Raw genomic sequence first — 26,700 nt, 5'->3', positions numbered from 1 at the left:
AGGTACGCGTTCTTATGCGAAATATCATGCAACAAACGAAAATTTCAAAAAATTTTATTTAAAAACAAAGCTAGCCATGAAAATTTACGATTACGTATTTTTCTATTGGCTATTTTTTGCAGACTTAACAGTTAGTGGTGGCAACAGACAGTTGTGATTTCAAACTTTCGTGCAATTTTTTTATAGTAAAGGTTTGTAATATATTCTACTTATTTTGGTTATTTTTTATAAAATATAATTTTTATCTCTAACATAAAATGTGGATCGCTGGTTAGTATCTACAAAACTTTGTACCAAAAAAGAAAAACATATTTTTAAAAAATACACTCGTTTTTTTTTTTATTAGTGGTACACAGCGTTATGAAAAATATAGAAAGGGGTACACAAAAGTCATAAGTTTGGGAAACACTGTCTTAGACTAACGAATATTTAATGCCCCGAAACGATATTACTTTCCGGACCCCTAATATTTGTGAACTGGTCACCAAGACCATGCGATAAAACTTCATTGAACTTTTTTCTCTAGGATTATGTTGATGATAGGCTTACTCCAATGAACCTTTAAAATTGTTCTTTTTTCGCTCTGATATTCGTCTGAATCCTCCATCTTCCTCTGCTGAGAGCTCATCCACCTGTCGTATCTTCCCTCATCTCTTGGAGAGAGAGAGAGGATCGTGAAACGATGAGGAGAAAGCTTCCTCGGTTAGAGTGGGAGAAAAGCGTGGGTTGCACCTCCCCCCTTTAAACATATCTTTTGGTATTGTTGAGTTTCAACCTTTGGACAACCCCGATCTAACGTTGTGTTCGGGAAAGGTCGTCTGCGATGGACTGAGTTGATATAAGCAATTACATACTCGTAAACCTCATCGATGGGAATAAAAGGGTGGCTGCAGAATTTGGAAAACGATAAGGAACAGAACGAGGAAGTGAATTCGAAGAGGATCGTTTTATGACGCTGTACGGTATCTTTGCCGAGTTTAACGACATAGAAATCGTGGATGTAATATTCCAGCTTTTATGCGGGCAACATTTAAACGGTGGGAAAGTTTAATCGGAAAAAAAAATATGTGTGGTCCCTTTATTTAGAATTCCGAACGGATTATACGAAATTGCTCCAAATTAATATTTCCTGTAAGTGTTTTCTTTGACGTGTTTTCTTTCTTCGTGCTTTAAAATAATTCTCTCTTTAAGAGTGTTCCACAAAGTTTTTTTTTTGCCAAAGAAAATGAATATCCTAAGTTTTGAGTTGAAAAACATGAAATAAAGTTTTTAAACTTTGTTTTTAATCTCGCTGAATATATATGTCTTAAATTAGATTTTTAGCTAAAATAAATAGCTATAAAAGGTAACTGCTTAAATATTTAAAAATTATGCTTTTGAAAAGATGGTTAAGTTTGTGTTTTTTCACGAAAATAGGGCCTCATTTTCATATTTACGAAAACAGTCAGGAATAATTCCATTCTATAGTAATTATAGATTCAGAAAATTTTCAGCAGATTTTTCAAAATTTTAGGAAAGCAGTATCTTTTACTAAAAGTCTGGAATAACTAACTCCATGGAATATGGGATGACAATATGTTATGGCGAGGAAATAGATTTCCAAAAAAAAAAATGATGAATGTTATTTAAAATAGTTCTTAAATTGTAAAGAAAAGAAAATCATACTGCCCAATTAATTCTTCGGCAGAATTTATTAACACACACAATTTTTGAATTTATCGCAGCTAGGAAATAAAACAGACTATATAATTCAAGTAATTAGTGAAAAAAATGTTTATCGTTTGAGCTCTACTCGCGATTCTACAAACTTGAAAAAAAAATAAAACGCAATATATTAAATTATTTTGCCATTAAGCTTTATTAATATTTATTCTCTTACTCTCAATTAGTTTCGGACTTTGTCCATAAGATAACGTCAAACTTTTTTCTGCCTTCTTATGTGACGCAAATAAGAATGACCCTTTCATATTAATTCCAATTTGTTTAAATTCGTATTTGTGGTCTGCATAAATGACCCTAAAAAAATGTCTACTTTATTCCAATTTATCACTAGACTGCAGACGATAATTCATTATGACCTAAATGTTATTGCTTATTCCAAACACTGGCAACGATAGTTAGTAATTTTCCGCTTTTTTTTTCCTTTTCAAAAAGAATGGAATGGCAGGAAGGAGGGGGGGGGACTTAAGATTCCGCCGTGATTGTTAGTTTGTGACGATTTCTGTTGTTAATGAGATTGCTACACGAAAACATACTGATGTGTTTACTAATGACATGAAAGGCGATTGTGATGAACACGTGTAAACTTATTCATCGTTGTAGCTTGTGAAAAAGAAGTGCTTAATAGTGCTTTAACATTAATGATACGCGTTTTGTTTTCATGGTTAAATTTGAGGTAACTTTTTTTTCCTACCGGTTTTGCGGCTTTGTGTCATCTATCAGTTTTTTTTCTTCCCTCGAATGAATCCCAAAGTTGTCAGAAGCGTAAGCTGTGTAAGTTTAGAGCAAGTATGAAAATAGTATTATGCAACGGCACGCTATGACTTAAAAAATGCTACGATAATGCATCAGTTAATAATTTATTCAATCATATTATATTCATTATATTAGTTAAGCATAAAAAACAATGAGTCAATTTTTAGGCACCTTTTTACTTCGCTGGTTGATCATTAAATGTTGATTATTAGTGAAGCACTAAACTGTTATTTGGAAAAAATTGATATAAATGTCTTTTTGGATATCATCTTTGCAAATGCATTTTTTTTTTATCGATTTAAAGATGAAATTACTCTCTATGTTAAATTAAGTAATAATAAAGTAGTAAATCCTTTTTTCAACTTTTTATTTAGAAAAATACCTATTTTTCCGCTATATTATTCTCCTTTTTTTTAAAATTCGAAATTATAATTATTCTTTTAGATCCTAGAAAAAGACTAAATGTGTGGTGTTGTTATAAGATATTAATAACTACTAATAATAATATAAGAGATGAATAACTTGATAAATGGTAAAATAAAAAAGAAATCGTTCTGAAATAAATGTGTATGCATAATAGTTTTTTTTTAATAATTATAACATAAACTGCGTCACAGCATTTTAAATTTTTAAAAAATTAACTGCCAATATATTTTATGTTAACTTTTTCTAGCATTTGATTTTAAAAAAAATATTATTCTAATATTTTTTTTCTCTAAATTCAAGATTAAATTGTTGCAGAATTTAGCTTAGATTCAATAGACTGCTCCCAACTTATTCATAATTAGATGATCCAGTGGCAAGTCTTAGGATGAGCCGATTTTTAGAATCGAGATAGAATTAGCCTTAGATTTTGCAGATTAATGAGCCATTTTCACCAACCGTTATGTGATAAACGGTTATCAGCCGTAATTCATATTTCAAAAGCTTGGACCATTAACCATGCGACGTTATAAGAAATAAACGGGTATTTTTTTTTTTACAAATTTTTCATCGCTCAAATGGTCTTAATGTTTTGCCGCAAAAAAGAAAGAAGCCACCACAATATTTTACATTTTGAAAAAGAGACCCTTCACAGAAAAAAAACCGAGTCGATCATGTCTTTAATTAATAATTTTAAAACTACAACATTTTTGCAAAAAAAAAATTCTTTTCTAAAAAATAGGATTTTATTAGAAATAACTGATCTTATGGAAAGTTTAGATTCAAAAAATGATGTACTGTAGATTTTTCACAGATTCACAGAAACTCGACCTTTTTACTAAAAAATCTGAAGAGACCACGGGTTTCTGCGATTTTTCGTAATTTCAAAACAAAGTGTGGAGCCATTTTCTGAACGCATTTGATTGGATTTGAATGCCTGTTTTTGACTTTGTTTTCGGGCTTTTTGCGTTTAAATCTATTTTTGGGATTTGTAGAAAAAGCATCGTTAAATCAAACATAAATACTTTATTTGTCAGAACATATACCTTTTTTGAAAATGAATCCGTGTGTTTGTTGGGATATTCTAGAGGTACGCCCAGTATTTATGTGAATATTTTAACGAAATATATAATCTCTGTGACAGAGTCGACCATTAGTGACGTCATATCATGTCCCACTGATCTCTGTTATCTCCGGCGATCCAGGATTAAGGTCACCCATTGTTGGCCATTTTCTTTTGTTTCTCTGGCCAGTGGACGCCCACCAAAGCCTCCAAAAATATATCTATTTTTTACCGTTTTTCATTCTTTCCTTTCTTCAGCAACCGGACTTTAATTCCTCTGGTAAACAAGAGAGTCCAGATAAGTGGTTGTTTGGAAAGCGAGTGTCTTGCTCAAATGAAGCAACACAAAAGAATAGAAGCTGAATTCCAATGCAAATCGTCGATTGTTTATCATAACGTTATTTTTGGATTCTGTTCTCTTTTGGCTCAAAGGAGGATTTGGCAATTATCGAAGAATTTGTAATTTTGTTTTCTGCAACTGCAGCGTTAATGTATTTCTTTAATGGATAAGAAAGCCATATCTCGAATTTAGTACCCATCTATAATTAAACCTGAATGTTTAATTACCCCCATACTTAAAGATTTCCTCGACATTGCTTGTAAAAGGTATATTTTTAGCTCATTTAGCTAATTTTTTCTTCCTGTCTGATTATAGTCTTTACCTTATTGCACTTAGGCGCGAAATCGGTGGCGGACCTTTTTCATTAAGATAGTTTAATTTTTTACTTAAGAGGAGAATTTTGTTTTTTACATTTTTTAAACCGTCATTCATATCTGTTTCGCAAATTCTCGTAGTTGTTTTAACAACTTAAAAAAAATAAGAATTCGTTAATGCTTAATACTGATGTAAATCTTTAAATGTATCAATTTTTCTTTACATTAAAAAAGAAGCTGATAATTTTTTAACATGATTTTTTTTCACCACACTATTTATAGTAAACTCTGGTAATACAGATAGTGCCTCTAAAAACTACGAGTTATTTTATTAGCGTAATTGAACAGCTGACCCAATTTCGAGTTTACGGCCATATTCAACTTCGTAGCTTTATAATATTGAACCCAATCCAGAAGACAAAAGAGCTCCTGTATCAAGTATTGGGAGAAATTTGCTTTCGTGGAAGACTTTTTGATGGAACTAACCCGCATTTGCGCTACATGGAAATGAAATCCACGAAAACCTCCTACGGTTAGCCTGACAGCAAGGGGACTCCGACCCATGATCTAACATCCACTGAGGATATTTTTCGTGATCTCTGTGGTCGGTGCGAGCCGGATGTAGAATTCGTATCAGCCAGTCATCGCTGGAATTCATACCCTTGCACTTCACTGGGAAGCGAGCTCTCTATCCCCTGAGCCACCACGTCTCTATCTCGATACGTTAAGAATTTTGTCCCGCTTCATTAAGTGTACTCAGGAACCGATCAAATATTACGTAAGCATGCTTAGCACTTTTGGATTACTTCGCCCTCCCCTTTTCAGCAAAAATAATCTACTTACAAACCCCTTCCTATGCTCGCCTTAGACAAACCCCCTAACTTTCTCCTTTCAATTTAACTTTTGTAACCAAATATTAAGAATTTTAAAGAAAAATTCAAATGAAAGATTTAAACTTGAGAGAAGCAAAATCTATGTTTTATTTTTTTAAAGTTCGAAGCTCTTTAAAGAAATTTTTTAGTGTTTTTCTTATGCCCCAAATTTAATTTATTTGTTTCAAATGTTAAAATTTTCAAAGTGTTGATCTTTTTTTCAAACCTTTTAGTACTTTTTTTTTTTTTTTTTTGCATTTTAAAAGAATTGAGAAAAATGAGGGCATAAGCATTGCTCATAGCCAGTGGTCGGGAGTAGTGAAAGAGTCGCTACTTTATTTTTCGTAGTTTGAAATGTAGGGAGCTACTCTTTTAAAGAAAGTAAGTATTGCGATACAAAAAACAGTAGTTTGTAACGATTCCTGGTAACTACTTTTAACGATAGTTCAGTGAAGAAACACTGCTTCTAATACAACTCATTTCTCGAATCAGATGGGTACATATGTTCTCGTCAATGGATGCAATGAAAATGACCCTGTGGCTGCATTAACAAGAATGACGTATTTAAAATCACGTTTAACTAACATTTAAACTAGTCATTACGAAAAATAGATAACGAATCACTTTAATCACACTTTCGCATGTGAATGACACTCGTAAAACATTGTTATGTTAAAGGAGGGGAACGCATTTTCGATGTTCTTAATTTTTTAGAGGAAATAAAAGAACATTAAACAATTGAAAGATTTCAATTATTTAATAATTTCACGTTTCTTATATTAAATATTCACTGTCTAGAAAGGCAGAAAAATTTGAAGATCAAATTAAAAATTTGAAATAAAAATTGTTTTGGAATAACAAACTGGCTGATGTCACCATGAATAAATATTTCTTAATTATTCCCTTTAATTCAATGTTAGCCAATGTCTTATTCAAAACCATTGGATATAATATATGGATTAATGTAAATGTGGTTAACAAAGTATCTATTTTTGGCCCTACCTTCGATAATATCTAATGGGAAAGGGTTCAGTGTCAACCTCATCGAATAAAGGTCTTTTCGTGCGTGAAAAATATTTCTTTCTTTCTTTTTCTTGGTAGATTTCAGCTTTAAAACTATTTATTTAATGAAATGTTTATAATTTAATTATATTTCATCGTTCATAAAGCAAAGGCGTACAACCCACAACTTGTTTGTGAACAAAATCGCGTAACAATGTTAAAAAAAGTTCTCTTCTATAACTTTCCATACATTTTGCTTTCATAAAGAAAGACTCTGCCAGTGTTTTAGATTCTATTTTATGTATTTATTAGACTTTTTTATTATAAAACGTTGTAAAATGAAAGGTCTAATAATTCTTTTTCAAATAAACTCTTTGTGTATTCTTTTATGTCTTCATTTTTTTCTAAAAAGTTTAACCACAAGAGTTTAGTTAGTCATTATGTATAAAGTGTTTATAAATTTTAAAAAGTGCATAACTATCAAATAAAAGTACTATTAACACATTAACTTACTATTCGTGCGAAATGGCGCGATTTTTCAAGCAAAAATTTATTTCGGGCTTTTGAATAGTGTAGAATTTTTGTGAAAAATCTACTCGTAATTTTGTGAACATGTGAGGATAAGTTTCTAAATTTAAAAAAAATCGTAGAAATCAGTGGTCTATTTAGACTTTTTGTGTATATATATATATATTGCGATATTGTGAAAAATATACTCGTAATGTTGCTAATATATGAAAATTAGGCCCCTCCTTCATGATAAAAAAAGCATTCTTTTCAAGTAGTTCTAGTTTTATGTTTCTCAAGAGAAAAAATATATCTTGTTTATTTTTGCTATAAAGTATTTTGTTAATGAAGGATCCAATTTTACGATAAAATATTTTGTGAAAGATCCGTTTTAAGAAAAAACTATTAAAAAGACCAAAACTTTCTCCTAAGATAACTCTTGATATTCTATATTTTTTTTTTATTTGGATGCGTTTTTTTTTCCTTTCCTGATGAATTCTATAATTTTTCTTTAAAATACAAAAAGAATCTGGAGAATTATTTTCATTCAAAAGTGTCACACTTTTCTTAAATATCGACTTGTGTTCTAATAGGTTCATACTTAGGGTTATGAAGACAAAATATAATTAGAATCCTAAGACTTGTGAAATGACAAACAAAAAATTACATTCTCTTTTTTTTTTTAAACTGCCATCTATGTTATTACGACAGATCAATGAAATAAAAATTTTAAAAACTACTTTTTTCAAGTATGCTAAAAATAATTAAACATATCTATAACCAAAGGATAGGTTCTTTGTTTTCATCGTGACAAAAATAAAATCATTTTTCCTTTTCACTTTGCTTGAAAAAGATTTTTCTTTTCAGTTTTATGTTTCTAAGTGCTCGATATATCAATTGATTCAAAATTCTGTCTGTAGTATCCAATAAGTGATTGAAAACTAGTTTGAAAATGAAAGAAAAAAGTAAAATTATTAAAATTTTTTTTTATTTAATATATANAAATCAATATATATATATATAAGTTAACAAAACATAGTATAATTTATTAAATTCTACCCTTTTCCTTATCATTGCTCTTATCTTTCTTATTAAAATGGCATTCATTCAATTGACAGTTAAAATATTTATTCACCCTGATAAAAGGGATTATTTATCGCGGCCCTAAAAAACTTTCTTTAAAAAGAAAAAGAAAATCCAGTTCCGGTCCGTCACAAAGTTAGGTAAACAAGACTTTAATAAAAGACAAAATAGAAAAAAAATAAATAAGATGGAATTTGAATGACTTCCGTCCACTGCACAGGTGAACGGACCTCTGGATTGCGGCGATTGTCCTTCCATTGTTTCTGCAGACGACCTTGAGACCCATCTCATCTGCGTCGCTAACTGATGTGGAATTTTATTTCCGATGAAGCCTTGCTCCAATGGGATGGACCTGTCGTTGTGATAGAAGACTTCAAAAGAAACAGCACACAAAAAGAGAGTCGTAATAAGGAAGCGGACGTACCATCGCAGAAAAAGGTTTTGTGAGAGTTGTTCTAAAAGACATTCCATCGATTCAATGATGCGCGATCAAGAGTGGAAGAAGAGAAATTCAACTTCATTAGCAGCGAAAACTTGTCCAATTACATATCAATCGTTTTTTTTTTTCTTCCCTTTTTAATTGTTTGTGCACAAACGCCATTTTTCTCAATGACTCTCGTTCTACAAAAGGCTTATTCTTGTGGGTGAGATGGATGGGATGAAATCCTCCTTCTTATTTAATTGCGTCAGTAACTATAAGTGTTCAGAAGGCCAAAGTATTCCAAGCATTCAATAGTTGTTTCTTTATCAGTGATTTCAGTTATCGATAAAAAGGATTAATCATGCATTTGTACGATTGATGTTATCTTTTCTGCTGAACTTCAATCAGAGATTAATTCCTTTAATGGTCAACTAAAGCTGCTCCACAATTAATTTCCACTGATTTCTGATGAATGTAATTAGCTGTTTCAATAATAAAATCTTTCGTACAGCAATTCTAAAATGTCTTTGTTGTTATAAGTTAGTATCTATCATCCAGGTTTTAAAGTCGGCTTAGTTTGACAGCGAGAATGAGTTCAGAAATGAGGGTTGCAATTTACATTGAAAAGATTTAAAAAAAAAAAACCTTTTACCATTTTTCAAGAAAAGTGGCTTATATGTTACCGTGAATAACCGAAATCAAGAGAATGTTGACTTTCACCGGTGAATGTCAACAATCACATAGTCGCTTTGGTGAATGTCCGAAATAGTTTTCATATCTGATTTGATATTAATTTATTCGTTGATATTATTATATTTATTCGATATTATAATATCTGCTGAAGATAGATTAGGAGAAACATCAGTGTTCGGAGTACTGGTTAAACGCATACTGGGCACTTGACTTTAGAAAAAACATTGATGTAGGGCATACGGGGAAGTTGCACTTGACTAGACATAGTATATATTTCGGACATTTAGCAAACGTGATTCTCAACATTCACTGGTGGAAGTCTACAACCACCTATTTCTGTCATTCACAGTAACATATACATGACTACGAATACGAATTTTAATTTTTAGTATTTTATTTTTTACATTTATATTTAAATGAAGAATATCGTACACACACGATTTTTCAAAAGAAAAAGAGAGAGAGAGAGATAAAGCTGACATAAAAAAAAAATATTTTTCTTAACTAAAAACTATCTACCCTTATTCATTTTATTCCTTGTTAAAAATCGAACAACCTTTTTAGGAAATTTTAGTACGTTCGCTATATTTGTAAATGTTTAATAAAGAAAAAGTAATCTAGAACTTTTATAGAAGTATTTTATTGTTATCGTTATTGTCATGCATGCTAAGCATCTTGTGTTAGTTTTCTCACAAATAAATACTCATTTAATAAAAATACTTGATTTCGTTATATTGCAAACCGAAACAAACTCTAACCGAATCAGAAAGCTCTCTTTAATACTATAAATACACCAAACATCAAGTTTATAAGAAGATCTGAATTTTCTTTTTCTTAATATTGAATTTTGTTGTCTTTTCAGTGGGTGAAGAGACTCATGTGGACATCAATGAATCCCCCACTTCGGAGAGAATCCAGCTGAGCCCCGGGTCACTCGATGCCCCGACAGCCGGCTCAACAAAATTATCTCTCTCACACCAACATGCTCTCTTTACTGATGATAGTAAGTCTTCTTTTTAGCCACTTTGTTTCTTCTTTTTGGTCAGATAAAACTGTTAAAGACTTCGTTATAATTGATTTTTATTTGATGTTTTTGACTTTGTCTAGTTTTACATGTGAAGGGCTTGAGACAATATAGTGATCAGCCACACTTCTTTCCCTTCATTTTTACAGCAAACTGATCCTTAGCATTGTTTCCAAGCACTTAGTTTACAAGTTTCTGAAATTTCTCTTTATTAACGCCTCTAAAAATCATATTGTCTAAGTGAATAATTATTTTTTTCCAAATCTTTCTTGGACAGTTTGAAGATGTGGCTTAATTATGACATCAACCATTCTTATTTTGATATAAAATAAATTTAGAAAAATATCAGTTGTAAAAAATTAACCACTGATAATACAATTTATTTTTTGAATGTAAGTTATTATTATGATTTTTCCTTGAAAAATTGAAAAGTTATAATCAATTATGTTGTTTCTGATGCCACTTGCCAATATCAGCAAGTTTGCTTGATGAAACCAAACGCTATTTAAATCAGAGGGTGCGTTTCTTGTCTTTCATTGGCGCCATCTATGACTAAGAAAACGACTTCATCCACACACACCTCACAACCCGTTTATAGGGGGAATCATCCATATATTCATTCATTCATCCACAGATCGTGATTTTTTTACGTGAATCAGAGAACGATCACTCTCCAATTCAGTACCACCAGAGGTATAATTTGTTATGGGAACATGGAGGACTTTGCAACCCGACAGATTTAACGTGCACCAATCACCATTTGCTACACGGGGGCGCCTTCGGTCGGCGGGGATCGAACCCACGACCTCTCGGAAATGGGTCTGACGCCCTACCAATCAGGCGGCCATATAAGATAACTGGTATATCAAATTCTTATTAATAATCAATTATTTTAATCAGTGTTTGATATATCAGTTATTTTATCAGGTTTATATCGTTTGGATTGTAAAATAACGCGTGGTTAATATAGTGAATAGGAAAATTTCAAACATTTATAACTTACTCAACTAATTTAGAATATATTTTTTCCATTATTTGAGAATGGCACATATGAAATGAACAGATTAAAACAAAATTTCAATCACGTTTTATATAGTTTGATTTTACTTTTCAGCTTTAGTTTATAGTTTGTTGTTTACTTTTTCAGCTGTACAACCAGATCATACCCCTCAAGAAATGTTGAGACACCGAGAGCAACGCTTTCTCGCCGATGAACAGCGAGTCATACTTACATCTGCTTATCAAGAGGCATTCAGGAATTCTACGGAGGACCTAGACTTTAAGCATCATTCGCCAGGCTGTGATGACTCCGGCGTGTTTTTAGAAGACTCAGTCGCTTCATCTCCCGAAACTCATTCTAAATCATCCTCTGCACGCTTACAAAACAACCTCCAGAAGTTTTCGGATCTGCCCGCTACTATGAAGCAGTACTCAGTACCCGAAGGAATTGACTCGGATGCAGAAAGGAGTGATGATTTAGGTCTTGCATCTTCTTCCATCGATTCAGCAGATGATTTGGATGGAGATCCCTTGCCATCCATGCTAAATATAGGTCCACCAGCTGTGCCTACCCGGCAAAAACCACCCCCTATTCCCGCGAGAAAATCACTTTCAAAAGTCAGCGATAGTCAAAAGAATAATAGATTTTATCGAAATGAAGTCATAACTCTTGAAGTTCCTAATCCAAATAAAACTCCTTTGTGTAAGAGTTCGAGTTCCGGAGAGGATTCGAACTTCGGCGAAGGGGATGTTTTTCCAAACGAGGACTACTTACCTAGTGTCACTATGAGAGAAAATGCCAAAAACTTTCTGAATAATCAAAAGAATCAGCAGTCTCGGAATAACTTTGCCATGACAAGATCCTTCCATGAAGATGCACTGATGAATCTCCAACGTGATACTAACCATGATTCAAAATCAGATTTCTTGGCTCGCACTCTTAGTTCTCCAAAGAAACTGGATACCAGAAACGGTGACAGTGGATTCAAATGGAAAAGTGAAGAGTGCCTTAGAACCGCTGCTGAAAGCAAATGGTGCTTGCCTGGAAGAAGGTATGAGAAATCAGTTAGCGTGAAAGATAGAATTGCCATGTTTTCCGAAATGGAAGCTAACCAAAGTACGGATAAGAAAGACTTGCACCGGTACGGGAGTGAAACGAATATCAAAACTGTGGAAAGTAAAAGAATGAATTTGCCCGTTGATATTCCGAAGCACGATTCTTTATCTAGGGACTCTAAATGGCACAGTATGCAAAGCATTACAAAACAAACTTCCGAAAAAGAGACTTCCTGTAAACATTCGCCAATGAAACCAGCCGTGAGCATACCCTCATTAACACCAGATCCTGTAATTGATGATCCTGTAATTGATAATCTTTCCTATAATAGCTATGCTACTCTTCCCGTGAAGTTAGACGTTGAGATCCCTAAACCAATAATATCCACTTATCCCGAAACGCAACTAACAAATAACAAGAGGTATAATTACGGACTATATAGTTTAAAAAATCTAAAAAACACTGAAGACCTTTTAAGTAAAAAATCATCTGGTTCCAATTTATTATCCCTTATTGATAGTCGCAAGCAACCGTTGGGAAAATTGAAAGGATTAGTTATTCCCGAAAAACCTTTCCAACCAAACACTGGAAAAGATTTACCAACTATCGTTAGTAGTGATTCTGAAGTTCGAAAGGATACTAGACGAGCTTCGCTTCCAATCACAGTGGTCACAGGTAGTAATTCTTCCATGTCTTTACCCAGAAATCAAAAATTAGAACGGCCTCCTACTCAGAAACAAACTTCACTTGTAGAACCTCCTTGGAAGAATGAGTCCAAAATAACTACCAATACTCTTCCAAAGTATTCACCGGCTTTTAAGAAAAGGACTTTAGAATTACCAGGTTCTTCGTTGTCACCCACGCCGCCATCTTCTATAACCAGTCCTTTGTCTCCCCCTCCATCTTCCCCGTCTAGTATTTGTAGTTCCAATGCCAGTTCTACTTTGCAACAAAATGTCTTCCAATTTTCTCTGTCGCACAGTAAGCCTGTTCAGCCTTTGCAACCCGAAAAAGCCCTCATGTCACCTCCATCCTTGCCTTCAGATGTGGAATATGAGGGTGATAATTCCGAAGATTCTTCGCACTCAGCTTCTCCTATGAGGAATGGCACCCATAACTCTAAAGACGCAAAGGTATTAAAAGTAATAACTTTTTTTCTGATTCAATTATAGATCTAGGACAGAGATGATTTTTTATTCGTGTGTCAGTCAAATTAAAATTTAATATCTAATGTGCTACTTGCTAATTTTATTTTTTTTAAATATAATCTTTAAAACATTATACGTTGGTATCAAACTATAAAATCACATTGTGTGATCATAATTGCTGTTCAGTAATCAAATGGAAATTGAATAGACAGTATTTTAATTGCAATTTAATATTGAGCTAAGATAAAGTATCCTAAAACGAGTAGGTAATGAAATGGAATTGGGGAAGTCAGTGCTAGATATTTATTTTTTATACACCTTCAGCAACATTGGACTTTCAAAGTGGAGCGTGTACTATATTCAGTCTTCAAATATCATGCCACTCAAAATTGTTCTCTTTTTTAAATCAGTCTAGGATGGCTGCTGGTATGGTTATCTTTTTTTCATGTTTTCAAATTAAGTTAATGAATTCAATTTGTAATTTTCGCGTGCCACCGAAATACCAGTCCAGTGCCACCTAGTGACATAAGTTCGTCATCTCTGATCAAGGATCTAATGTTATATTCTTAATTTAAAAATTAAGACCCAAGAATTTTCGGTGTTCGGATTTTTTTTCCCTTTAAAATATCGATACTTGGGAAAATGAAAACCTAATCTTGAATACTGATTAATTTACTGTATTTATATTCCAGAGTTCCAATCATTCCTTTGGAAATAATTCGTGCCAATATGGAGAATCAAACGCATTTACAAGTACTACCAGAACCGTGTCTCACCAACCTTTAATGGTTGAAACTCTCACCAAGTCATCAAGAACGACAGAACATCCCAGGGCAGCTGTTTGCATTTCTAAGACTGAAATACATTTAAAAAGTCAAAAATCTGTCGATGCTACTATCCAACCAGAATCCATCTCTAAAACTGTAGTTTCAACTTTCAACCACGATTCTCAAAGTTTCACTGCAACTAAGAAAATGGAAGCTACAAGCATCAACAATAAAAATGGCACTACGACGAGCTACTTCACGAGTCATTCAGTTGATAGTTATAATAACTTACAAAATCGAAATGGCAGTCCTGAACAACTTTCGAAATATTCCGAAGAAGTCCCTGTTGGCAAATTCCGCGCTTTACCCCTCAACTTCCAGGAATCTCAAGTGAAGGATTCATTCATCACTAAAAGTTCTAAACATAAGTTAGAAAATGTCCGACCTCCGCCTTCTGAGTGTGACGACAGTGAGGATGATGATTCACACTCAACTCTGAGTCATCGAACCGAAGATTCTCGCCACACCACAACCGATGATTGTTTATCCGATGCTACTACCGATTCTTTTGAAAAACCGCGTCTTATGCATCCCGATGATAACAGAAATGTCGTTGATGATAATGCGTCTACAGAAGGATATCTGTCTGATGCTTCCACCACAGACGTCTCATTGCGACGGTTTGCTCATCGGCCCATCGACTATTCTGCAGAAGAATATTTTTCCGATGCCACTGCCGAATCTCCAGATCCTGAATGGATGTCCAGTAGAGGTCATCACAATGGAGATTTACGTTTCAGGTATTCTATTTTAGTGTATGTATGTTACTGTGAATGACTGAAATTTGTGGTAGTTGACTTCCACCGGTGAATGTTGACAATCACATAGTCGCTTTGGTAAATGTCCGAAATATAAACTAGGTCTAGTTAAGTGTCACTGTCCGGTATACATTTAACCAGTATTCCGAACACTTTCTCCTAATCTATATTCAGCAGATATTGTGATTGCTGACTATCACCGGTGAAAGTCGACATTCTCTTGATTTTAGTCATTCACGGTAGCATGTTCATTCTATTATTTAAATCTTTTGTATCACTAATTAAGATATTATTCCATGTCTAGTCTTAGAAATGCTGAATAATGCATAGCGTTCTCATCTAGCGATGGTCACAAAAATTTTGGCACCATGTCACGTCTTTAGGTTATTTTAGAGACGTTAGATTTATATTTTGAGTATTTCTAGGCATTTTTTTTTAAGATCTACTTTAGAATTTTATTTTATAACCTTCGTTGAACAGTCGGCCCATTTTTTTTCGGTTTACGACTACTAATGTTCAACTCCGTAGTCTTGTAATTTTGAACCGGATCCAAAAGACAAGGAAACTCCTGAATCAAGTATAAGGACAAATTTGCCTTCGTGGAGAACTTTTTGATGGAACTAACCCTCATTTGCGTTACATGAAGAGAAAAACCACTGTAACTTTCCCACGGTTAGACTGAAGGCAAGGGGACTCTAACCCATGATCCATTTACCACTGAGGATGTTTTACTTCAGCAGGTGCAAACCGGATGCGGAATTCGTATCGACCAGCCATCGTTGAGATTCGAACCCGGTTCATCTCATTGGCTCACCTCAGTTTTTATTTGTTTTTGTTAAATGCAGCTCTCTGTCTCTTTTTTTGTTTAATGTAGCTATCACGGCTCCTATTGTAATAAAATCACTGTATTGTAATGAAATTAAATCGTTAAAATAGGAACTAAAAGTTAATTTTATTTCAGAAGTCATATGATGCGAAATGACACGAATAGGCAACCCAAAGATAATGACGATTCTGAAATTGCGGATCCAGATTTACGACCCAAGAGGTTAAGCCAACAGAGAACAGTTTTGAAAGCATCGATGGAGCCTACGGACAGTGTCCAAAAGTTTAAAGCTCTTGCTGAAAAGTGGGAGCAGCGAACAGATGTCACATCTCCGCCACCACCGCCACCTCCAGTAATCTCTACGAATGGAATGAAAAAGGATTCTAGATCCAATTCCATTGCAGCAGTCATTTTATCTAACAACTCCAGTACAGTTATAAAAGGGTGAGAATGAAAATATTTTCTTTTATCCACAGTAGTTTTTAAAATTCGAGTTTTAAACTATTGAAACAGACACAGATGTCGAAGGGAGATTTTAAAACATTCAACCATTCAGATACGGCTAAGCTGCTCAAATTTCAGAACGAAAAAACATTTTTTTAGCCAAAATCAGAAATATTTGGGTCTTCTTATAATTAGGTCAATTCATTTTTTTTAAAAAAAGAAAACAGGCTTTACGTTTTTAAATTTGAAATCCATAATTAGTTTAGTATTTATGTCTTCAAAATATTTTTTAAAATTTTCGTTTTTACCCTAAAAATAAATTTTTAGTTTCATTTTAAAAACTCTATAGCTTATTTAATTTGACTAAAAAGACTTTTAAGCGTTTACTCATTTGACAACTTTTTACCGACTTGAATTTTTGAATTTAAAAAAATAGTCTTTCATGATATATATAGCAGTGTTTCCCAAACTTATGACTTTTGTGTACCCTTTCTAAGCTTTCGTAACTCTGTGTACCACTAATAAAGAAATTCATGTATTTTGTACTGTAAAAAAATTGCACAGAAGTTAAAATCACAACTAGCTGTTGATTCCACTAATTATTAACTGTTAACTCTGCAAAAAATAGACAATAGAAAGATACGTAATCGTAAATTTTCAGGGCTAGCTTTGTTTTTTGAAATTTTTTTGAAATTTTCGTTTGTTGCAAGATATTTCACATTAAAACGAAACCCCCGCTAAACTGTTCCCGTACCCCTGGGAGTACGCGTACCACACTTTGGAAAACACTGCCCTATAGTAAAATAAGTAAGACAACTTCGTGCATAATATCAAAAGGAAAGGAGAAAATAAAGAAAAAAATAAAATTCCAAACTTAACCACATGCAACTAACTTGAATGGGTAAAAAAACTATCATCTGTTCCATCTAGAATATTTTTTTTTATCAACTGTATTAAAGATAGAGGTTGATGGAACTGTTGTTAGCGGTAAGCCAAGCGCATTGCTAACTTATCGTGTGAGGTAATATTTGAGAACACCATCTCGACTTCACCATCTCCATCAGACCAAATCCGCGATGACTGTAATGACCAAGTTTAATGTAGCCCACTTCCTTCATTACAACAGCCCCCCCTTTGCATGCCTAACTCTATTACCAAGAAACTTCGCAGAACTATCGTTTCTGTTGAGAAATTAGGGCTAGCATAGGAACTTTGTGATGACATATCGTCTTGACCAACGAAGCATGTGTTTCTTTGTTTGACTCTTAATGTATGTTTAGCTTAATAGAGAGATTAGTAATTCACTTTATCAAGTCGTGCTTGGCGTTATCAGGTAATAAGAACCAACCTTTGTTTTGAATCGTTAGTTCAATTCAATACATCGAAACCAGGATTTCTTCGAACATAATAGAATTATTAAGTTAATTCGACAAGAGGTAGTAATGAAATTTATCAAAAAAAATAGAGTGCTCTGTCCCCCCAGCCTATGTTAAAATGGCCATTTCTGGCGTAGAAAATACTGACTTGTTCTTTAAGTACTTTCTTTTACTTTTTCCCCTTTTGTTAATTGTGCATTTTAAAGCAAATTGGAAATGATAAACTAAAAATCTCTCGTTGAAATTTACACCATTACAATCTTAATAAAAAAAAGCTATTTTTGAGAACTTATTGACTTTTTTTGAAAAAAGGTACATTAAACTTGTTTATTTTAACAAGGGCTGAGATAGAGTATCTGAATTCCTTTAATTTAAGTCCAAGGAGGGTTATAAGCATTTTATCAGTATTTGTGAGTGTTGTAATTATGTCTTTTGTATGTAAGTAAACTCTTCCCTGCTAGCAAGAAGTGAAAGTACATGTTATGTGAAATTTAGAAAACACATAAAAGTTCAATAAAGATTAAGCAATATATAGAAACATACAATGGCTATTACAAAACATTTTTTAGTAAATTGAAATTTCTTGTTTAAGTATTAGATAGAAAAATTTTGCGTTAAATGACCATAGCATACTTTTTAAAAATCTGAAGTAGGTTTCCAGACTGTTAGTTAACAAGCTCTTGCACTATGCTAAATGAACTTTTTGTTTAATATGAAGTAGAAGGAAAAATAATTTTATGAGCAAAAGAACAAGAAAAAAAATTAAAAATCATGGCCTATGGATAGGTAAATCCACTATCTGAAATTAAGTGTAGCTTCAACGCTTAATTAAATGATTTATTTTTTGAATTCTAAATAAATATTGCATTATGTTTCTGCAAAATTTTGTTTTGAAGTTTGGAGCACAACCTTGATTTCGGACAAACTAATTAGTGCATTACAATATATAGACAGCACAAAGAATGAAATCATTTTAAAATGAAGCACTACAGAAGAAAGTGAAGGTTTTCAGTATTATAAATTTTCAAACTTTTTGGGTTATTAAAGTTTATTATAATACTGAGATTAATTTTATACTACATTGTTTTGTATTAAAATATCAACATCTGAAAGAAACCGAGTTTATTTAGTCGGAAAACGTGCTAAATAGCGAAATGTTTCTGTGCGTCCATTGACTGAATTAATGATCAATATTTATATATCCATTGTCAGAATTGATTACGTTTTGACGCATTTGTTTATAATTCTTATGCAATTCCACAAGTGCTGCATAAATTCTCTAAAGTTCTTTTCAAAGAGAACTTATTCTGAAAGTTTTATTTAGAAAAAGCAATCTTCCACCCTCTTTGATGCCAAGGAATTCCTCGGACAAGATGATGTCGAGAACTACTTCCAGAGATTCCTCCCACTCAATCAACCGTCCCAAAGAAAATGACGATGTTCTTCTGGGAAAAAAGTCTTTGTTGCATTCCACTAGTATTTCTCCAGAATCCTCGACAAATAGTTGGAATCATCACTATAATGAGGTAAGAACTGTAATCATTGCTCGTCAAGTCCGATTTTTGTGCCCAAAGAGCTACTCTCTCCATTGTCAACATATTGACCATATTGTCAACATATTAATCTGTGCCTTTAAAATTATCTAAACATTCGAATGTCTTAGAAGCCAGTATAGCGATCAGCCAATTTTTTCCAAAGGTGATATTTTTATGCCTAACATTTTCTTATGATTGTTTGCTTGATTGCTTTACAAGTTTAAAGATTTTCTACTAGCGTAAAAAATGTATTGTTTTTCTCGCAACATTGCTCTCTTCACTCCGGTTGTGGATTGAGTTATCTCCATCGACGATCATAAAAATAAGTGAAAAAATCATATTCTTGGTATAGTAGCAATGAATATAACTGCTGGTTAAAAGTTGTTTTAATTTCTGAACTTAATATTTTGCCATTTTTGACAAAAAAATTATCTAAATGCTTAAATTTTTTATTGCACTTCGAGCAACCATATTTACATATACAGCAAACTTCCAGAAAGGACCACCTTTGTGTAGTGACCACCACGATTATTTATATTTCTCGGCTCATTATTTTCTAAACAATAACGAGAACTTGATGTTGTAAGTTCGTCAATTACAGCAAGTTTCACTGTATATATTTTTTTAATTATTTTTATTTCTCGGCTCATTATTTTCTAAATTTTAACGAGAACTTGATGTTGTAAGTTCGTCAATTATCTTAACATATATTAGAGTTTTTTTAATAACAACTTCTTTTTTACTTTTCATAGGCTCAACATCTTGAAACTTCACTGGGAGGAGAGAGTCTGAGTAGTAATTCCAGCAAAATTACTTTGAAAGAGTCTCGTGAAATCGTGGATTCAAAAACAATAGATCCACCAGTCCTCCTCACCAATGGAACCAGCATCAAAACTAATAGGTATTGCATTTTTATTGAACTTTCTCAGTTTTGTCTCCTGTGGAAACTTTAAATATAAATGAAACATTCAGTGTGTTCCGTAATGACCACCCTTAATGTAAATTTTTGAAATATGATCAAAAAAGTATACAGAGACGAGTTCGTAAAAATCGAAACCTCTGCCAAAATCTAACGAACAATGAGGTGTACACTTGTTTGTCTGAGAGTGCAGGGAGGTGTTAAAAGGTGCCTATTAAAAATATTTTTAAATTAAACCAGGCTCTTAAACTAGGTTTGATAATTTTTCTTGCCACCTTTCCTAGTAGGAATTTCTTGGATTTTCGATAGTATTCATGCTTTTTCCTGGTTTGAATATTAATTTACGATTTCCAAATTTTATATGTGTTTTTTATTAGGATTCTAAAAATGTATACTAAAAGCAATCATAAAGGAACATTCTGTATTTTTGAAATGCATATAAATATAATGTTCACCCATCTTTGATGTCGAAAAAATATTTTGATAATAGTCTTACCGCTATTATTGGCATCAAAACGAAATAATTTCTCGGTGTCTGGCTTTGTATTAAAGACACTATCTTCTGCTTGAGTCTTTTTCGAATATTTTCCAAAAACTTGTTTTCTCCAAAATCGTTTAGTGAATTTTAAACGATCATCCTTATGTAGAACATAGGGAGTACCTTCACGTTAATAAAGTTTCCACAACGCCTAACAGTCACCTTTTATGTGTGTGTGTTTTATTTCATCAGTGTGAATATCATCTACATTCAAACAATTAAATTATCTATTTAAAAAATAAATTAGATAGAATATTAGCATCATTTTAAGGAATTGAACAATTCTGTCTTCAGACGTGTCCTGTTCATACTTAAATAAATTATTTTTTTTAAAATAATTACAAACTTCTTTACGTTTAACTTTTGAAATGCCTTACATTTCAAAAATTGAGTCACAAAATGGCGCCATAATTATATAGATTCTAAGTTTAACTTTCATCCAAACATTCTTTCTATGGCTTCTAGTCTGCTCGCATTATCAGTTCAAAGGACTTCTCTTTTATTTAAAAAGAAAAAAGAAGCTTCAGTTTTATGGCTTTCTTGTTCCACAATGATGAGCTGTCTGGTTTTTATAAATATCTGCCGGACCATGGATTATCAAGCATTTCTTTAACACCATAAATTGTTTGTTTAGCATGAAAATATGCCTGGAGTAGGAATTTTATTTATTCCTATAAAAGTACTTTTATGATATATTTTTGTTTACAAAAACAAGTGAAATGTTCGTATTTTTAAGTTGCTTTGGATATAGTTTTGTTGTTCAAATTTTCTTTTTATTTAAAGGTAATTTTATGATTTTTTTTAACAGTTTATTTCTGTTTACTTAGTTGAATGTATCATTTTAATTTAATTCTTTTTTTTTTAACTTCATCTCTATATTAGTTCTAAAACGATATTTTACTAATTACAAACAAATAAGATAACGTAGAAGTATATTATAAGCTACCAAATCGTGAAATATATTTCACAAAACTGATATAAACGACAAATTTTTGAACATATCACTTATGTAAATTGTTCCATAGTTTTTTTTAAAGGTGAAGAATCAGATATTTTTTTCCATAATATATTTTTTCATAATTTTCTGCCACTTCTATTTTTCATTGAATTTTCAGTTAATGAGGAATACACGAGTTAATGAAAGACTTTTGTAATGAACCTCATTTTTAAAATTATTTAAATCTTATTGAATATCGTAAGTTTTCAATTGGAAAACTTATCCTTTGTGATAAACATTGTTAGTTGCCATGCAAGTGGTTGAGTAGTAAGTTTGGGCAAGTTCAAGTTTTTTTTTTTTTTTTTAACCACAACTACAGATTTTAATCTACTTACGCATATATTATACTTATGCATATATTATACGTATGCAGATTTTAATCTACTTATGCACATATTATACTTATGCAGATTTTAATCTACTTATGCATTATTACCGTCAAATGCAGTTTCTGGAAATGTTTGATTTCATTTCTTCGAGTACTTCGTATCATAATATTACTTTGAGTTTATTATTTTGAGTGCTAACTAATTTCGCCATTCGATTCAATCAAAGACTACAAATACAATCAGGAAAATTTTCTAGACAAAAAGTTTTTTCAACTAACGTTGTTTATTTCTAGGCAAATTAGGATAAACATATATTTTTTTTAATGAGTGTTTTATACATTAAAAATAAATACATGTTTAACCTATTTAATGAAGGCCAGCTCTAAGTTTTGTGACATCTACCAAGTTTCTTACAAGTGTATACAATCTTCACATAAATTCGGAAAATAAGAAGAAAAAAAATATTTTTTACACGTAAATTATTTACTATTGAAAATCCTATTTTGTTAACTGATTCTTTCTTTAAAACGTATGAAAGTTTCCTAAAAAGGGAATTAAGTCTTATAAACCGTGTAAAGAGAGAAAATATTTTCAACAAAAAAAANAAAAAAAAAAAAAAAAAAAATGGCACAGATTAGAAATGTTAGAATTATGAAATCATTTACGTATGTCACTTACGTATGCTGCTTATGTATAAAAAGAAATTCAAACATATATTCAGGATGAAAATTTTGGCCAAGTTCTGGAGGAATCTAACGTAACAATGTTTTTTGCTATTATGTGAAATTTCACTAAAATATTGAACCCAAGCTATAATTTTTATGCCCCATGAAGACTGATGAGCTTACAAGATTGGTAGATCTTAAAAAGTAAACTACTTCATTAAAAAAAAAAATTTCTTGTTCAGAGTGCTTTTTTTTTTAATTTCCCATTTTGTTGCTTGTTTCCAACACAAAAATCTCCCAAAACTTTATTTTGATGTGTCGACTATTATATATGTTGTATGTTCAAAGTAGGTTTATATTCCAGAGTGCATTGCGAAGTGATTCTACTCATGTTAGCTTAATGAATATATCATGATTTTTAATTGAAAAATTATTATTGCGATATAATTTCTTTAAAAAAAGAGGGAATGTGTGGTTGCTTATAGCATACTTTGTTACAGCTTCGTGGAAAGAAAATCCGATGATTTATGGAATAATGAACCCAGAAACCGAAGAGGTGCCGACTTTACCCGAGCGGACTGGACATCAAGGCCTTCAGTGACAGCGAAGACCAGTGTCAGCGACATTCGGCGAAGTTTCGAGAATGGAACGAAGGAACCTGAGAAAGTACCCTCTTCCAAAAAGCCGCCACTTCCTGGTGAGTACCTTATCGATATTCAGCGAGTGTCTGTCTGTTCTCGTTAATATTCATCGTATCTAATGAGATCTGTTCTTTTCATTAATATCACTCTGTTTGAACTAAGCATCAAACTTAAATCAGTGCTACTTTGGGTTACCATCTGTAAATTTAGATTTAAAAACTTATTTTAAATGTTCCCTTTATTTGTGTCAGATTAACGTGAAATGTTCTCAGATTTTTATTAAAATATATATCAGGGATCTGTCCAGACATTTTGTGAAAGGTCCTGTTTTTGTAAAGTTGTGAAAAATAACTCGTAATTTGTGAATATAAAATAAACCTTAAGTCACATTCTTTCAACCAGGGTCCTGCTTCCATGAATTTGTGTAAATAGGGTCCGGTTATCGAAAAAAACTTTTTCAAGGAGTTTTTAAATTGTAAATAGATACAAGATTATGCTAAACACTGTAATAATTATGATTAAAAAAAATTAAATTTTCAAAAATAAACAGCAATTGCTGCCTTCTAAATTAGAGTTGCAACAGACAAATACATATTTGGTATTTAGCCTATACTGCTGAACGCAGATTATTCATTTCGGACGAATTATAGAACAAGCGTCTGCCAAAGACAAAACTTAATTCGTTTACATCCATCCTTCTTTTTTTTCCCCCTGGGAAGGGTTTATTCGATTAACAAAACAATAATGAAGATAAATAAATTTGTGAAGGGTTCGTTTTTAGGAAAAGAAATTTTGTGAAGGGTCCGTTAACGGACCCAAATTTCTTCTAAACAGACCCCTGTATACAAATGATAACGTTTAACCTTTTCAATCAATGAAGATGTTAAAGGCTTTACGTAATATTTAAACTTAGTTAAACTGGCAGAAATTAGAATTCTATTGGACGGATGTTTAGTTATTAAGCGTTAAGTCTAATTTGAACCCGAGAATTATAATAAACATAACAAATTTATTCATTAGAAACGATAATAAAAAATAATTTTTTACGATTGATATTAGCAATGTTCTGATCTGAACAAATTATGACGAATAATTGAATTTTTATATACAGTATTTTAAGCTTTGATGTTTAAGATGGTTGACTGGCTAATTGTATTATCCAGATTACCGTTCCGCTTTTTGGGCAATTTTTCGTAAGGTCGAGACGGAAATATAAAAGAATAACAAACTTTTTATCAAATACGAATATAAAATTCTTAATATTGTAATAGAATGTATTACAAGTTTTCATTTAATTAGATTTAATACGAGTTCAACTGATGGCTGAAATAATATTCTTTTAAAACTACCGAGCTTGTTTTTCGAGCCTTGTTTAGAAGTCGAACATTTTCCTGTTCGCTTAAATTAACTCAACATAAATCTTATTGATTTTCCGTTACGTATGCTTTCCGAAATTATGCAAATTTTTTTCATGATCTGTTTTCACTATTTCAATCATCTCTTTTCATTTAACATAAGCAATTCCAACCTTGGCAAAAAAATTTTGCTAAAAAATTCCACGCCCACATCGATGTATTTCAAAGAAGCGATGTAACACAACACACATTATCATTTAAAAAAAAAAACATTTAATATACAAATTGATATCCTTTATCAATCTACAGACATCGAGGCGCCGATTCCCAATTGCTCAAGATAATCAAAAGCAAGTCGGTAACGATCAGCTCATCCATCAATATCTGATGTGTAGACATCTCAACTCATCAGTTTTGTTCATATATACGACCTCACAAAACAGAGGCGGCCTTTCTTTGTGATAAACTTTCTTTTTTTAAAAAAAGTAAATAGGCATGATATTGATGTGCTGATTATTCCGCAGCGTCAAAACATAGTTGGAATATTCTTTGATGAACGAGTGTTTAATGATATGAAAAGTGTTGCCAGAATAAAAGCTTTTTATCTGTTGAATTTTCTTTTCATCTTAAGGGGAATTTCGTCTCCTTCTCACCTCCCGTTGTTTATGACATTCTCTGAAAGAATGGAATGAATTCCTTCCTTATCAAAAGGGTTCTTTCATTCTTGAATGAGTCACCCAAACGTATCAGTTATATTTTTCTACTATTTAAAGGCGTCTTTCTGTGTGAAAGAGTTTTGAGAAATAAGTGATTAGGATTATCCAATCAGTAAATAAAGATTAAATTTCGCAAAGATGGAGAAATTTAATTTTGCAACGGATTGATGATAATTAGGAAATAATTTTTTGAGCTGTCCTTATCCATTCATTGAAAGAGTTCCATCAATTAACGTAACAATTAGTCAGTGAAATTTTTGTTTTTGACTAAAATAATGATTGAATATAGGAGAATCGGCTAATAGATTAATATTAATATTAATTAGCCACAAACTTCTAAGCTATTTATTATTTGATTTAGCTAACAGGGGTCTGTTTAGAAGAAATTTGGGTCCGTTAACGGACCTTTCACAAAATATATTTACATAAAAACGGACCCTTCACGAAATATTTCAACTTAAAAACGAACCCTTCACAAAATGATTTTTCTTTTAATCGGACGATTCACAAATTTGTTTATCTTCATTATTTCTTTGTTAATTGAATAAGCCCTTCCCAGGGCAGAAAGCAAGATAGATGGATGTAAACGAATTAAGTGTTGTCTTCGGCAGACTATTCTTCCATTATTCGTCCGAAATGAATATTCTGCGTTCAGCAGTATAGGCTAAATACCAAATATTTTTATGTTGCATCTCTAATTTAGAAGCAGTAATTGCTGTTTATTTTTGAAAATTTAAATTTTTTTTATTATAATTTTACAGTTCTGAGCATAATCTTGTATCTGATTACAATTTAAAAACTCCTTGAAAAAGTTTTTTGCAATAACCGGACCCTATTTGCACAAGTTCATAAAATCAGGACCCTGGTTGAAAGAATGTGAGTAATTTTTTAACAATTTCAAAAAACCGGACCTTTCACAAAATGTCTGGACAGACCCCTGGCTAAATTAAGTGGTTCTAATAAATGTACTAAAATGTTTGCTAAGACAAAGGCGGAGGAATGTCTCTAATCATATTTTCGAAAAATTGTAATGTCATATAAAATTCTTATTCATATACCGTGGAAGTTTAATTTAATCGATGCTTTTCAGATGACCAAATGAATGGGTCAGTTCCGCGACACCGAACTTCTGGAGCTCACTCCAAGATGGTCTAACGATCCCATTTTCCTTCTCTTCTTGTTATAAATGAACGTTTTTGTGTCGAAAGCTTAGAAAACTAACTTTTCATTTGAATACAAAATATTTTCCTACCCTGCACCTATACTATTTTATTTATCACTTTTTCGTCAAACTAAAACTTCATACGAGATATACATTTAGAAACTGCGAATTCTAATGGGTGCACTTTTTAG

General features: G+C 32.1%; 1 protein-coding gene across 4 annotated transcripts in view; it reads left to right on the top strand.

Annotated features, from left to right (window-relative positions):
* Nucleotides 1-26,700, top strand: part of LOC107441572 (uncharacterized) — a 334,007-nt gene that overhangs the window by 296,165 nt on the left and 11,142 nt on the right. For 2 of the 4 annotated variants that reach the window (XM_071177200.1, XM_071177199.1), the window contains exons 6-12: nucleotides 10,056-10,196; nucleotides 11,365-13,406; nucleotides 14,114-14,988; nucleotides 15,971-16,276; nucleotides 18,977-19,178; nucleotides 19,940-20,088; nucleotides 23,136-23,332. In XM_071177200.1, coding sequence (XP_071033301.1) covers nucleotides 10,056-10,196; nucleotides 11,365-13,406; nucleotides 14,114-14,988; nucleotides 15,971-16,276; nucleotides 18,977-19,178; nucleotides 19,940-20,088; nucleotides 23,136-23,332 — 3,912 coding nt within the window. Of the gene's footprint in view, nucleotides 1-10,055; nucleotides 10,197-11,364; nucleotides 13,407-14,113; nucleotides 14,989-15,967; nucleotides 16,277-18,976; nucleotides 19,179-19,939; nucleotides 20,089-23,135; nucleotides 23,333-26,700 lie in introns of all 4 variants that reach the window. The other 2 variants (XM_071177198.1, XM_071177197.1) reach the window with 1 other exon arrangement.

The sequence above is a fragment of the Parasteatoda tepidariorum genome, chromosome 2 (genome assembly GCF_043381705.1).
Source record: "Parasteatoda tepidariorum isolate YZ-2023 chromosome 2, CAS_Ptep_4.0, whole genome shotgun sequence".
NCBI classification, from domain to species: Eukaryota; Metazoa; Arthropoda; class Arachnida; order Araneae; family Theridiidae; genus Parasteatoda; species Parasteatoda tepidariorum.
This window is presented reverse-complemented; position numbering and strand designations above follow the sequence as displayed.